General features: G+C 45.9%; 3 protein-coding genes across 3 annotated transcripts; 2 read left to right on the top strand and 1 right to left on the bottom strand. All coding sequences in view use genetic code 11, as the record gives it.

Moving 5' to 3' along the window:
- Positions 1-1,510: 1,510 nt before the first annotated feature.
- On the top strand, positions 1,511-1,776 carry EGR_09634 (hypothetical protein; the record flags this gene model as incomplete). The annotated part of the gene is made up of 2 exons (XM_024498883.1): positions 1,511-1,592; positions 1,682-1,776. 2 exons carry the CDS (start codon positions 1,511-1,513, stop codon positions 1,774-1,776), a joined length of 177 nt encoding a protein of 58 aa, XP_024346689.1.
- A 2,547-nt stretch (positions 1,777-4,323) lies between these two features.
- EGR_09635 (hypothetical protein) lies at positions 4,324-9,149 on the bottom strand (the record flags this gene model as incomplete). The annotated part of the gene is made up of 3 exons (XM_024498884.1): positions 4,324-4,386; positions 7,931-8,038; positions 8,961-9,149. 3 exons carry the CDS (start codon positions 9,147-9,149, stop codon positions 4,324-4,326), a joined length of 360 nt encoding a protein of 119 aa, XP_024346690.1.
- A 3,905-nt stretch (positions 9,150-13,054) lies between these two features.
- EGR_09636 (hypothetical protein) lies at positions 13,055-13,189 on the top strand (the record flags this gene model as incomplete). Its single annotated transcript, XM_024498885.1, has 1 exon — positions 13,055-13,189. One exon carries the CDS (start codon positions 13,055-13,057, stop codon positions 13,187-13,189), a length of 135 nt encoding a protein of 44 aa, XP_024346691.1.
- Positions 13,190-13,777: the final 588 nt, after the last annotated feature.

Raw genomic sequence — 13,777 nt, forward strand, 5'->3', positions numbered from 1 at the left:
CCATTTGAGTACAAGTTGCCTTTGATACGAACAAAATATGCCAGCCTAATACCACACTGCTGCCTCCAATGCGTCTGTCAAAAGTAGGCGATCGCTAGAGAAGTTTGAAGGCACAGGAATGTATGTGGAATGGTGCTTTGTTATCGGTGCACAGCGAAGTAGAAGTGGGTACGAGGGTGGCTGCATTAGCAGCTCTCTTGCCAAACCGTCAAGGTAATAACTGGATTACGGAGTACTGGAAAGGCTCACGCAGTGGCTGGTTTAATTCACTCTACTGCATCAGCTCTTGTTGCAGTATTGTCTTATGCTACCTGTGCTGCTTTGACTACTCCCAAGCATGGTCGTCCCTTCGTATGCACACTTCCTGGACACTTCTTCCATTTATGCTGACACATCTGCTGATAGTGCAGATGGCTGATCGGGTAGCAATAAAGTCGCAATAATATGCAAAGGCAGAATTAAATCACAGTGGAACTTCAAGGGTTCCCGAAGTGTTTGGTCTACTGCTTCACAAGTCCATAGCATCATGTAATTGCGAGGCTATCCATTGGGGGAGTGCCATGATGGAAGGAATACGGAGGTTGAGGACGACGATGGGAGCGCCCATGAGCCCCTAGTCTCTTCTCTTCCTTCCCTCCTCCCTTGCTTCTTGCTATCCTGTGGTGAAAAGAACATTGACTCCCCACTGGAAGCTTTTACGGCTCGCGTATTCGATGTGGGTGCAGATGAGGATGCAGTTAGAGGCGCGGACCGGTTGCTCCATCACTCATGTCAATTGTGACATCACGTTGGGCTGGAAATCTGCTTCTTAAATCATGCTAATCAGTGATGGCGCGTAAGAGTGGAGGATCCTTTCTCCCTCCTTCCTGCAATGCCTCCACGTTTGGAGGAGTGGTGAGCAGAATCACATCACATCACAGATTCGAAGCATTTCTGATCAACTCGTTCCTCTGCTGCTGCAACTCCTCCCACTGTCGCATAGCAAATCCGATGAGGAGCTTCTGCAGCATTGTGTCCGAGTCGACACTCATCGAGTGGACTGGCTCGTGTCACAGGAGGTTAATTGAAGCAAGGTAGGAAAGCAATGCGGATTGCAGAAGGGTGTTGCGTCATACCGTACCCCCCCCCCCCGATAGATTGATTCATATCTTTGCTTGATAATGGATGCACATAAACAATCGGAAGTTACTTCACGTTATTCCACCAGAAAACTGCACAAATGATTTAGTCACTTGATAACGCAATAAGTTACTTTCTCCCCCTCCCCTCCTCCTGCCTTTTCCCCCGTTCCTATCCCATCCCCTCCCCGAAGGTGTTATGACGCACTGACCGATGAGTAGCTCTATTTCCGAATTCACAGATGCATAAGCGGAATCGTCGTGAACATTGGGTATAATTGCCTTTTGATGCCATCCAACTGCGCGTCCATGTCGTCTCCAACTTGCTTCAATGCCACAAGGTAGTACGTCCTCGGACCGCGTCCAATTTGGGCACATCGTCGTTCTCGGCTATGCGTGAGTCTGGATCGCTCAATGCTGATCTCACCGCACTATTGAGTGAGCAGAGAGTGATTGGATTTCGAGTCAAGGCAAGTCGAGTCTTCGCAGACTGATGCCTTTCCTTCATCTCACTTTTAAGCTTTGGTCAATTTTTTTCATCTGAATGGGAGTCTTTTTTGAAGGCGAGGAAGAAGAAGAAGTGGAGAAAGGGCTGTTGGCTATGTCATCTCATGGTGCTGCCCCCATGTTAGCCCCCATCCTCCGTGCAAGATTATAAATGCATGGAAGGGAAGAGGTGGGAAACATCACACCTTGAAACGGTTTCAATCCATGCACCGAATTCGTGGAACCAAACGAATGCAAAATGAGAAGTTCATTTCACACCATCTGTCCGCCCTTCCAGATGAACTGGTCACGCATGTCTGTCAACTGCCTACAAGTCAATCAGTCAGTAGGTCTCCAAGTCCTGACTGTGATCACCAACTACGGTTTGACCTTGTTGGTTAGCTGTGCAAGTAACAACAGCGACAACAATAATAACAACAAGGAGCTCAAAGTAGAGGTTATCAAACAATCTCCAGATCATATGACCTCGCTTGTGTGGTGCCATGCTTACACCCATTGTTCCCGCTCAATTCAATTCACGCGTGGATTTACGTTGTAACGTAAGTGGAGGGTGAAAGCGCCGTTTGAACCTCCTCACAAAACCGATCTCTTCAACTTTGTCCCCATAATATCGCTTAACTCTCCACTTCCATCCATTAACGCACTTTTTGGCCTTTGAATAATATCTACCTTTATTGTCAGACCTTTTTCGAATCCAACTATGCTAAACGTTTACGGGAGCCATTTTAAAAGGTAATAATGAGGGTAGAAAGGGTGACCATAATTGCCCAGGCCCTGAGATTGGTCTAATTAGAGAGGGATTTGCTGTGCCCAATTCATTTGCTTCTCCTCTCTGGCCGAGAGGCTAGCAGCTGCGCTTCGTGTCCACGTGACGTCAGTACGGAGGCTGTCTTACTCTCTTCCCCTTTCATGACCGCAAATGAGGGAAATAACGCGTTCGGTACCGGGTTCCGTCCTCGGGGTATATCGACCACCAATAGGGTCAACCGTTTTATGGTTATGCTGGGGGCCGGTTGAACTATCGTTCAAATCTTAAAACAAGGTCATTGCTCTTAGTCGAAGAGCTATTTTACATCTGACTGATCGTTTTCCACTCGGTCAAGCTGTTAGCAATACGATTTTCTGCGGCGTCACACATATGTGACAAATCGATTTGTCACGTATATGTGACGATGGTAGCGAGAGTGTTAAGACAATGTCAACTTTGTATCATGTTAAGTAAATTATCGCCCTTAAACGAAAAACGTTATTTTCAACTTAGCCGGTGTTAAGATGGTGCCAATTTCGTAGCCGGTTAAACAAGTGTTCACAATCTACTTGTCTTTGTTTGCGTTTTTTCGGAGTTTAATAACAAATGTGACTCCACGAAAACGTGAAAGGCACTAATTGTCGGTGTGGTGTTTAAACAACATCGCTGCGTGACTCCCCCCCCCCCCCGGCCATTTCAGTAAGAGAAAAGTTTATTTTATAAATAAAAATGAACCAGTCTGTTGGCTTTATCTGTTTTTGGAAATTGAGCGTGCTTGACACTCCGTTTTCCTTCTCCCTGTCCAAAGTTAGGAACTACTTGAGGGGATTTAAGGCTGGGAAAGTTATTCATGCCTTGGATGGTGGTATCCATGTGCCCTTGTTTTTCCGGTGGGGGTAGCAACCTTTGCAACAAGTGAAGTCATTGTGAGAGCCTTTCTTATGAGCTCAGTCCGATTAAATCAAGAAGGACGTCACCCCAGACTTTGTTATTGTCGCTGCGTTGGGCTTATACTGTTGGAAATAACCTTCTTTTCTTAAGGAAAAGGGTTCAACATATCTTCTCTTTATCTGACTAATCTGCCCTAGGTGAATTGTAAGATTACAAGTGGCAATCAAAAAAGCGGAACCTGTGGTGCACCCCTTTGGACATGGACGCCATGAAGTGTGAATTGCACAGTGCGCCGAACGCTCATTATGAACTACTCAATTTCCTCTTTGATTATGTGCAGCAGGTAATTGTTTGCTTATTCTGGTGCTTCACTTTGTCACACAGACAAAACTCACTGTGTCAGCAGAGAAGGTGGATGTTCGCCGTGGTCTCATTATGCAAAAAAAAATTAATTCACCCTTTAGTATATCATAGCAAAGTGGGAGGGCAATTGATGATCTAGGCTAGCTCAAGGTCATCTGCAACGTTGTAAGAAGAGGTGAGGTGAAAAACAGCCCATAGGCTAGCCCGCAAGGCCTTCAGATTTGTTTTACCGCATTTCAGTCGATAGTCCGAAGTTCAGCTGGGCCAAATAAAGCCTTTCACTTCGCCGCCAAATCATTCATACCTCTCATGTTGCCTTGCTACACTACAATTCAGTGCTGTGAAGTGTAAAAATCAACTTTCCGTTGGCTGCATCTGATGGATGACCTTAAGCTCTGCAGTGTGTTGGCAGCAGCAGTTGCTAGGCTTGTGCACAGTGCCACCACCTGATTGGTTGGTGGATGACCAATCAGCGCCGTCGCCTATTTTTTACGGTTACTGCTAGCCGCCTTGCAGAGGGAGAGCGCGACTGACAAGCCCCTACAGTTTGTGCGAATCTAGTCCCAACAAGTAGATGGACTGCCTGGCAATGGTAATTGTGTTTTGCGGTGTGTTCGCCTGTTTGCTTTTTACAAACAAAAAGCGGTTTTCCTTTTTTCCCCTAAAAAACTTCTGCAAAGGGTGTGACAGGGCGTCTCAATTTCCAAGTGTTATTTTAGCTGAGTTCTCTTTTGCTACCTGGTCTTCACATTTTTGTAGCTAAAGCATAAAAATAAATGCATTAAGGGTAACCTTACCAAAATTAGATTGTGAAATTGAATTTGCAGAGTGTTAACCTTCCTTAATTTGGCAAGTGTGTCTTTGCAGCAGAATTCCTCACTGGGTTGGCGTCAAGTGCACAAATATGCGGCATCAGTTTAGCGTGAAGTTGTTTTATACACTTTTAGGTAAAGTTTATCAAAGATTGAGACAAGTAACATAGAGCGTGACTTTTCCGGGTTAGATGTGGGTTTCAGTGCTAGGCATAAAATTACGAGAGTGTCCTGACCATCACGGCACAGTCACAATTTTTCACCGCGACAGTTTAAACCCGGATATTGAAGGCCATTGTTGGGTCCGTGGGCCGCCAAAATTCTTCTCCGGGGGTGTCATGCGTCCTGGAAACGCCTTTGAACTCCTCTGAGAGGGCGCCACGATATTAAAGCTACTTGAAAACCCCAGTGACCTTTCTGAAAGTCTTATCAGTTTAGCCGGAGGTGGACGCCAACTTCAGTGTTGACGTATTGAACCTTATTTTTAAGTAGATAATATGTTTGAGCCAGAATCAAAAGGGTTCTACTACCTCTTCCCTTGTTAGGATATCACTTATGTTTGGATCTCCTTCCTTCTTCCAGCAAAACACTTATTTTTGTAAGTAGTATAATCAACTTAAGTTTCGAAAATGAAATTCCCCTTTTCACATTCTATTGAAGGTTTCACAAAGCAGTTTGCCCCATTTATGCTTAATTTTGAGGTGGGGTCAACTGGTTATTCCCTTTCTTCATCCTTTTCCAGGTGAAGTACGCGCATTCGCCTGACTGAACCATCTCTGGCGGTATGCGCTGAGGCTCACCTCCCTGCGTTAGTCATTGGTCCACCAACGGAATGACTCATCCAGGGTCTCTTGTGACTGTACCCACTCATTCACAGTGTGATGCCACACACCGTCACCCCGCCTATCCTCCCCTATGGCTAAATTTCGGGGACAGGCTTTAAATCGACGACATGTGGTGGTTCCTCTTCTCCTATCCCATGGTTTGGCCTCTTTATTGGCTTCCAGGGTCCCTCCACATGCCACCATCCAGGCTGCTTGTCAGTGGAGAATCTGCGAGCCCTTTTTGTGTGTCTCGAGGCGCACTTGATGGTGGTGATTCCACGATAGAAATTTTTCCATAAATACAATATTCCGTAATCCAAAACCGAAATCAATAGAAAACATCCAGAAACGGAAGCATTACTAGATCTTAACCTTTGATCAATTTTATTGGAGGAAATTAAATAATTACACGGTTACCATGGTGACAACGTGCACAGCTTGGCTTAAACAACGATGACACCGGGGGGAGCAAACTCCAAGGCAAAAAAGGCGATGAGAGTAAAGCATTCACATGAGAATCTGTTACTGTGATGTGATCCTTACCAAAGTTCCCTTCCCTATTTAAGAATAATTTTATGCGTGGGAGAAAAGGCAGCGAAACCTATGCTCGTGACACCCAGCAAAACGCCCTGCCTTTTATTTGGTACCGAAAACAGGCAGGCAGATTAATCGACAAGGCCGCAGGCGGTGAATTGCACACATGCACGCACACATTTGTATGCGTTCACCCAGTTACTACACGCAGCGCGACAACAACAACGAAGACGACTAGGCACGGCCTGGCGCTGACCTTACCTCCGCCCCACTCTCATTGGTTCGTGCCTCAGGCCTTCACATGATCTTCTGATTGGTTGGTATTCTGGTGTTATAGCGGCAATCTGATTGGCCCATTCGGTCTGCGCCTTGTTCAACCTCCGTTTGCATATGCTTATCGCGCGTGATGTGGTTGTTTCTTCCTCTCTCTCCACTCTTGTAAATACGCAAATGTCCGATGCTTATTAGCTCTCAAAATGAGCGCTTTGTAAAAGTTGACGGATGCCAGATTTGTTAGTTTGCCTCGTTGAGGCTCTCGGTGATGAAGTCGTTCACCCATTCAGTATTTCATCTGAGTAGGTTTTAAGCTCGGGTATTTTATGGCTGCAAATACTGCGTCATATTCACACTCTGTTCAGGAAATGGTTGCCTTGGTGGTTTAGTAATCTAGTCAGTTTTGAGAGTGAAGAGCCTTGCTGTGTCGACGACCGCGATGGTGCTTTAATTCCGAAACCCGGATTCACTGCTTTCCCGCATTTTTGTTGTATCTGCGTGGGTATGCAATTTCCTTAGTACTTATACACAAAGGGACGTTTAGACAGATTTTCTTCTTACTTATGCCAAATTTAAGGCTACTCCAATGTGAAATATGAGTGGGTCTTCGCTTCGGCGAGATTTACACACTCAAAGTGTTATTGCCGTCTTCGTGACTACCCTACGCATCACTCAAAGAGTAATTCTGAGGTAGAGATCAATGCAGTGTATGGGGCCCGCGCTGATGGGCCTATAGCACCCAACCAGAACGCGGAACGTTAAAGACAGTCGGACATTCATTGTTCACCAAGCTAGCCCCCATCTTGCCCCACCTATTAATAATTTATTTAACAGTTAAATCCTAGTGTGTACCCGATCCAACACCGGAAAGGGAAATGCACGATTTTGGTAACTCCAACCAAGCCACGAAAACAGTTTTTCACACTCCAGCGTTCCGTAGATTGTACCACTGCGGCTAGCCAATCACTGATTCGAACACAGACAGACATTCACCCATATGCCTGTTGATTGGTCAACATTCATTGTTGAGGGCATGGGCCAATCAACGTCGCAATTTGGGCCATGAAGCAGTTTTGCCACCTCGCTGGAGGGAGCTGCCGTTCTACTGTGTGTGTATGTGCTTTCAGTGACGAGAGTTCATTCAGTAAGTTGGCTGTAAAATCAATAGTATCGATTTTTCTCTCAGTAGTGCGACGGTAGTACTGCTATAAGCGCCACTAAAGGCGGACTTGTCGTCGAATTGCCGGTTTTTTACCTTTTTGATTATTTATTCGGTTTAAAAATGGAGGAAAGGAAAAATAAGTCCTTTTTCGTCAACGGCTAATGCTCCTTTTAAAATAAGTCTTCTCCGTATTTGTTCGTGTGGTGAGATTAATCACGTGACCGCGAATGCACCCTAATTATGCTCTTTTTCCAATATATATGTCTATTTTTCGCCTTCTTTCTGGCAACCTTGAAGAGAGTTAACAGGATTGCATGTGGTGGTCACTTTCAGTCCCAGGAACTATTCCCAAGGCCTGCTGGGGTTTAGCCCTAACTCAGTGAAGGTGTGCGTGAAAAATTAAGGGGAATAGCTTCACTAATAATTGCTAACGCGCCCAGTAATTAATTTTACGCTTTTAGTTGAAAAAGAAATATCAGGTTAGGAGGGAATTTTTTGTTTAAGTGATGAGGAAGTTCTGCGTGCTGAGTCACTGCTAGTTTACCAATCTGGTTTTTGAAAGCAGCACTTTTCCCCCGTCGACGGGAGTAATCAAACCTTGAAGTTAATTTTCTCCTGGATTTGGAAAAAATATTCATTTCTATGAAGTTAAACCATTGGCTTCACATTTTGATATAGTCCCGACAAATTTACCGTACTTTTTTGGCTTTTTTTGTAGAAACTTGTTGGTGCAAAGACTTTTTCGCTTGGATTCCTACACAACCGCATAAAGGCAAGGCGAATGGGGAAAAACGTTCACAAATTTCCTTTAGGACCAGTAAAAGCGGAAAGAGGGGGTGTATACATGGGGCGTATCTTGGTGTGTCCCGCGGCAACCTGCGCCTGTCAAGTTTAATTTAATGGTTGTCATTTCAATGCGGGGTGAAAGGTCCATATCTCTTAAGCGCCAGTTGCCTGGACCTTGCAGGAGTGTCCATACGTGGAGTCGAGTGGTCCAGAAGTAGTCAAACAGCAGCTACCACTCTGAAAGCGATTTACAAAAAGAGCGTCAGTGTTAGATTAATTCAAAAGACCCTCAAGTTCAGTCAGATGGCTCCCAGATGCCTGTTCAAGTAACTAACAGTGAAAGAATACCTTAAGCACCCGGACCTGTGCCTCGGATACTTAATCCGTAAGTAAGGCGTGAAAAGGGTGTAAAAAGGGAGCAAAACTTTTTGAACTAGACAGGATTACAAAAGACCAGCGGTTCACTTAAAGCCGATGTCGAAAACCCACCGAGTGCTTGTCGTAGAAGATGAGCGCACAATAGGGTCACTGACTTCCAGGTAGCCAGAAGTGGTCGACCTGGATCTGAGCGTAGCCGTTGAAGAGAAGGCCTTTCAAGATAAAGTGTCGCGAAAAGTGATAATGAAAATCCAGTTTTCAAGTCCCGCGCCAAAAAGAACGCCTCCAGCTAGGGCGCGACGCCTGTGGATAAACATTCACCTAATGGATGGGCGGGAAGTTGGTACAAGTTCGTGATCAACTACATAGAGCATTCTAGAAGGTAATGGCAGGTTCTTCCGACTAACTGCTAATTACCTTCTTGGCGCGCTTTCAAGGTATAAAATCGCCCGCTAGGTAGGCGGGTCGCACCCTCCAAGAATTTGCGTACCAACCCCGCTCGGCCTCACCAATTGTTACGCTCTAGTGCGTTGTACTTTCTCCGCGGATCGTGGGAAGAAATACCCTTTTAAAACTGGCATAAGTTTTATCAAAAGCTTTAAAGGAAAGGCATTTAAGTGGCAATGAATCGAACATTTTTTTATAAAAATAAGAATACGATATTTCGAGGATAATTTGCACAAAACTGCGGCTTAAAAATACAGGAGGTTTAGAGGCTGAACTCGCATAATCACGGTGACATGGATAGATCATTTGACAAGCAGCCAGAGATAAAATTGGTGGTGATAGCGACTTTGTGAGCAGGCTCTGAAGGAACTTTCACCCTTCATTCACAACGCAGTGTAAACCCGCGCGTAAATTGATTTGAGGAGGTGATATGTGTGATCATGGCACACAATTGTGGTTACATGATTTGAAGGTCATTTAATAACCCCTGTTATCGTCGCTGTTCTTGTTATTGCTTCCACGTCCAACGGCCAACTTACAATGTCCAGTTGTATCTGATTGTGGTCCGGACTGAGTGACTTGTAGGTAGTTGAAAGGCTTGCCTGACCAGTTTGTCTGGAAGGGCGGACAGATGATGTAAAGTGGACCCTTCGTTTTGTATTCGTTTGTTTCCAAGATTCCAGTGCATAGAGTTGAACCGTTTCAAAGCGTGATGTTTCCCACCTCTCCTCCATACATTCATAATCTCGCATTAAGGTTGAGGGCCACAATGGTGGTACCACGGCGAGATCTAGCCAGGATCTCTTACCAATTCCGCTCGCTGTTCCTCCTCATCTTACTCTCATTCTTCTTCCTCCTTAAGGAATGCTAACATTTAGCTGAAACAGTTGACCAGTTTTCAAAATTGGAGTGCAGGATAGGCATCTGTCTGTGGAGACTTGACGCGACGCGTCACGAGACAGGGGCACAAAGTGATTTGTAGCATCTACTCATGGCTCACTCAGCAGCACGGTGAGATCAGCATTGAGCGCTCCCGATTTATGCATAATGGAAGACAACTTGCCAAAATTGGACATGATTCGGGGATGTACCATCTCGTGGCATTGCAAGAAGCTGGGAACGATGCCGGCGTGCAGTTGGGTAGCATTAAAAGGAAATTATATTCATACTGTGTACATGCAACCTTTCAAGGCTTCTGTGAATTCAGAAATAAAACTACTTATCGACTAGTGAGTATCAAAACACCTTAGAGGGGTGCGGGGGGTGGGACAGGGGAAAGAGAAAGGGAGGAAGAGAACGGCTTATTGCCTTATCATGCAACCAAATCATTTGTGATGTTTTCCAGTGCAATGACTTGACGGAACTTCCTATTGTTCAAACGCATCCATCTGTCAGGCAAAGATGTAAATCAGGCCATGGGTAAGGCACAGTATGCCTGGGTATGGTAAAACGCGTTGAGGTGGGATGGGACACTCTAGTGTACTCCACATTGCATTCCTTCCACCTCGAACTGCGTCAAGTGTTGCTTTGATTAGCTTCATGTCACACGAGCCCGTCCACTCGATGAACGTCAGCTCGAACAGAATGCTGCATGAATGCCTCATCAGAATTGTTACGCGACACTTGGAGAAGCTACATCAGCAAAACGTGTTGACCTGAAATACATTAAAGGTGTGAAGTGATGTGATTCTGTTTATGACTCCCTCAAAAGTGGAGGCATTTCGTGAGGGGGAGGGAAGATCTTTCGCCTCTGATCAAAATAATTCGAGAGTTTAGGTGTCCAGATCAACTTGCATCTCCATCGTCATCTGCGTCTGCCCCTACACACACATCAGAATGGCAAGTGTCAGAACCTTACAGTTGAATAGGTGGCACATATCATGCAATACATGATTGATAATTAGCTTTGACTATTGTCAATCCGTTGTTGGCGTTATACTCGTTATTCTCCCTCACCTTATGCCTCCTCGTTCTCATTCACGTTATGCAAGTTCTTCGGTTCACGTACCTCTAGATTGTTTGCTGACTGATTGAGGTTGACATCCGGTGACCATGTCGTATGCGAGAAGAACAAATATGACATTGCTTATTCTCAAAAGACAATCCATTCACTGCCTCACGGGTCCTAGGCATGCACTACTGTGGTGCGCTGCAGACCCAATTCTTCGGTGCCAAACCGTTCCCACCTTGGAGCTCCCAACACATCCATGGCTAAGATCAACCCACTGGGCTAAACACGAAGGTGTGCGATAGAGCATACAGGTGTGGAAGTAAGCGGAAGTAGTTAACTAGTGCGATAAAAGGCCCTTTCACTCACATGACAATATAAAGCAACACCCCATACCTCACTTTTGCATGTCAAAGAGCTAAGCCGTGGCAAGATTTGGCCTTTGATTAGGTTGAGAGTTAGGGAGGAGGGGAGGAAAAGATGAACGATGGAATGGTGGAAGGAAAATAATTGTTAGCTCATCCACATAGTCGGCCTCATCCTCCGTAGTCACCACTTTCGTGATAATTCTCCAACAAATGACTGCCGCCTCGTCTGGGCATTTACTGTACACAACAGTTTGGTCACATGCATATGTATAGTAGCAGACCAGACAGTTGGAATATCCAAGTAGAGTTAATTAAGTCTGTTTGTAGGATCCTACCTTTGCTAGCAAACCTACCCATGCAAGTGGAACTCGCATCCAACTTGCATCTCGATAGTAAAGACTTACAGGTTGGTAGGACGAGGTGCATTCCAAACGCCAGTCAAGTTCTTCAACACCTCCACCATTTGTTTGCGTTATTTATAAACAACTTGACGAACTTAATTGAAGTGGCTACTAAAAAACCTCCCCATGACATCCAACCACGCAGCCCACCGCCATCGTCTGCCCACTCGTTATGAAAGGTGACACTGACTCGAGTGATGACACCACCCTCTGCCCCTGGTCCTGCCTTTTGTTTTCATGTGGGCAAAAACCTCATCTCGCGTCTTTCCTTTGGGCTTTTTCTAAAGTAATGTATGCTCCAAAGTGGATGAGTAGATGGGTGAGCAAGAATTCCTCCCTCCCGACAGGCACAATTCATCCAATGGGAGCAACAGCGACGACATACGAGGTGATTGACTATCGCGTTTGTTGGCGGATACGTGGACGAGACCCATTTTGTAGGGGCCACTTAGAACTGCCTGGGATAATGTTCTCTCTAGTTAGTCCGACGCGCCCTATAAAAAAACCAGCTGAGACAAAACTGCATTGGATAAGCTGCACTGCGAGTCTCTGGAATTCCCTTAAAGTACCGTGCTAATTCGATTCCTCCATCGCATATTATTGCGACTTTAGTACTCCTCTGCGCTACCACAAGATGCGCCATCATTAAGGAAGGAAGTGTCTTCGTAGCTACTGAATGTAGGCATGGTGGCCGATGGATCGCATCCCTCTCGTAGACGACCCCATTTGAGAGTAGTCGGAGGGTACATAGGTAGTGCAATGCAGTAGTTCAACAAAAGCGGATTCAGTTTGATGATTTGAGCAGGAGAATAATAGCCGAAAATGATGCACCCTGTAAAAAAACCTCAGTGCTTCTATCCAGAGTTTCACGATTCTAGAGACCAACTTTCTTTTGGACCAAAGCTAGAGCAAGCTCGTGATGGTAGACGCATACACTCACCTTGTTATTCGGAAACTTGTTAGTGGAGAGTAAAACATGGATCAGGTTCAGTGGAAATGGTGAAGCAGCTGCACGAAGACAGCTTCAAGACTGAAGGGAGGTGCGGTGATGTTCCGATGAATTAGAATAAGAGGAGGAGGAGAAGGAGGAGAGGAGGGGAGAGGAGAAAGGATAACGAATCAGCCATAAATGTTGGTAGACGATTTAGCCCTTCATGAAGTTGGGAATGCAAGAGCACCTTCTTCGCCAGTACCAATTCTGCTGGCCAATATCTGAATGACAGCATCTGGCCTCGCATCCTAATTGTCATTTCAGGTGTTGCTTTGGTTGGGTCTGGTCTGGTCCGATCTAGTCTAGTCTGGCATGGCGTGGAGTGGAGTGGGGTGGGTGATGCTGTGTGGTTAGTCAATGACCACACAACGCAATGCGATGGTGGTGAGGTCGATGACTTGCATGTGAGTTTTCGTTTGGAAAGGCTATTTCATTTGTGAAGAGCGTGACCCGAGTTGAAGGTGCTGCCAACAGCTGCAGATTGGAGTGTTCACCTCTCCAAAATGGCTTGTGAAGTGGTACAGGCACTGGATGTGTTGTGGGGCTTCTTCCTGCATACCAACGACATCACCACTGCTACCTGGAACAGAGTAGTTGCAAGGAGGTGGTTCGTTCTAATGGGAGACTGGGAGAAGTGAATAAGGTCCGAACTGAGATTAGAGGGCGTCGTGATGGGAGAGAGAGAGCGAATTACGTCCATTGGTCTGGGTCACGACAAAGGAACTTGGACATCTGGAAAGATATTGCGTGTCGTAGAATGAATGAGATGCAAGCGATTGTCAGTAATTAACTGCAAATCAGTAGCGTTTGACAAGACGGTGGGTGGACAGCGGTGAACGGTTCACAACCATCAACCCACTTGCCAAATGGCAGAATTGTCTGTGTGAGCCTGAGTGACAACAGGCGAGATAAGATGCGACAGAAGGCTGGTGCTGGGAATATGCTCAATCGGCGACAAGTTTGGCAGACGTCAGCACGGTGATGAAGGAGCGTGGTTACTGCAGGGTTGACCGAGAGGGCAACAGACGGACAGTTTAGCGTCTGTGGTGTTGCAAATGTGCCTTGGAATGGCGACATTTCAGCGAGGGGAGTGTGGGGAACAGATGGACAGTTGGTTGCATCGCAAAACGAATTGTTTGCCACACAGAAGTGGATGAAGTAGACGGTGTGTTGTGTTGTTGACGTCTCGGTCGCGTTCAGCGTCGCTGCATTTGCAGTGGTCAAAC

The sequence above is a fragment of the Echinococcus granulosus genome, assembly GCF_000524195.1.
Source record: "Echinococcus granulosus chromosome Unknown EG_S00158, whole genome shotgun sequence".
Classification (NCBI taxonomy): Eukaryota; Metazoa; Platyhelminthes; class Cestoda; order Cyclophyllidea; family Taeniidae; genus Echinococcus; species Echinococcus granulosus.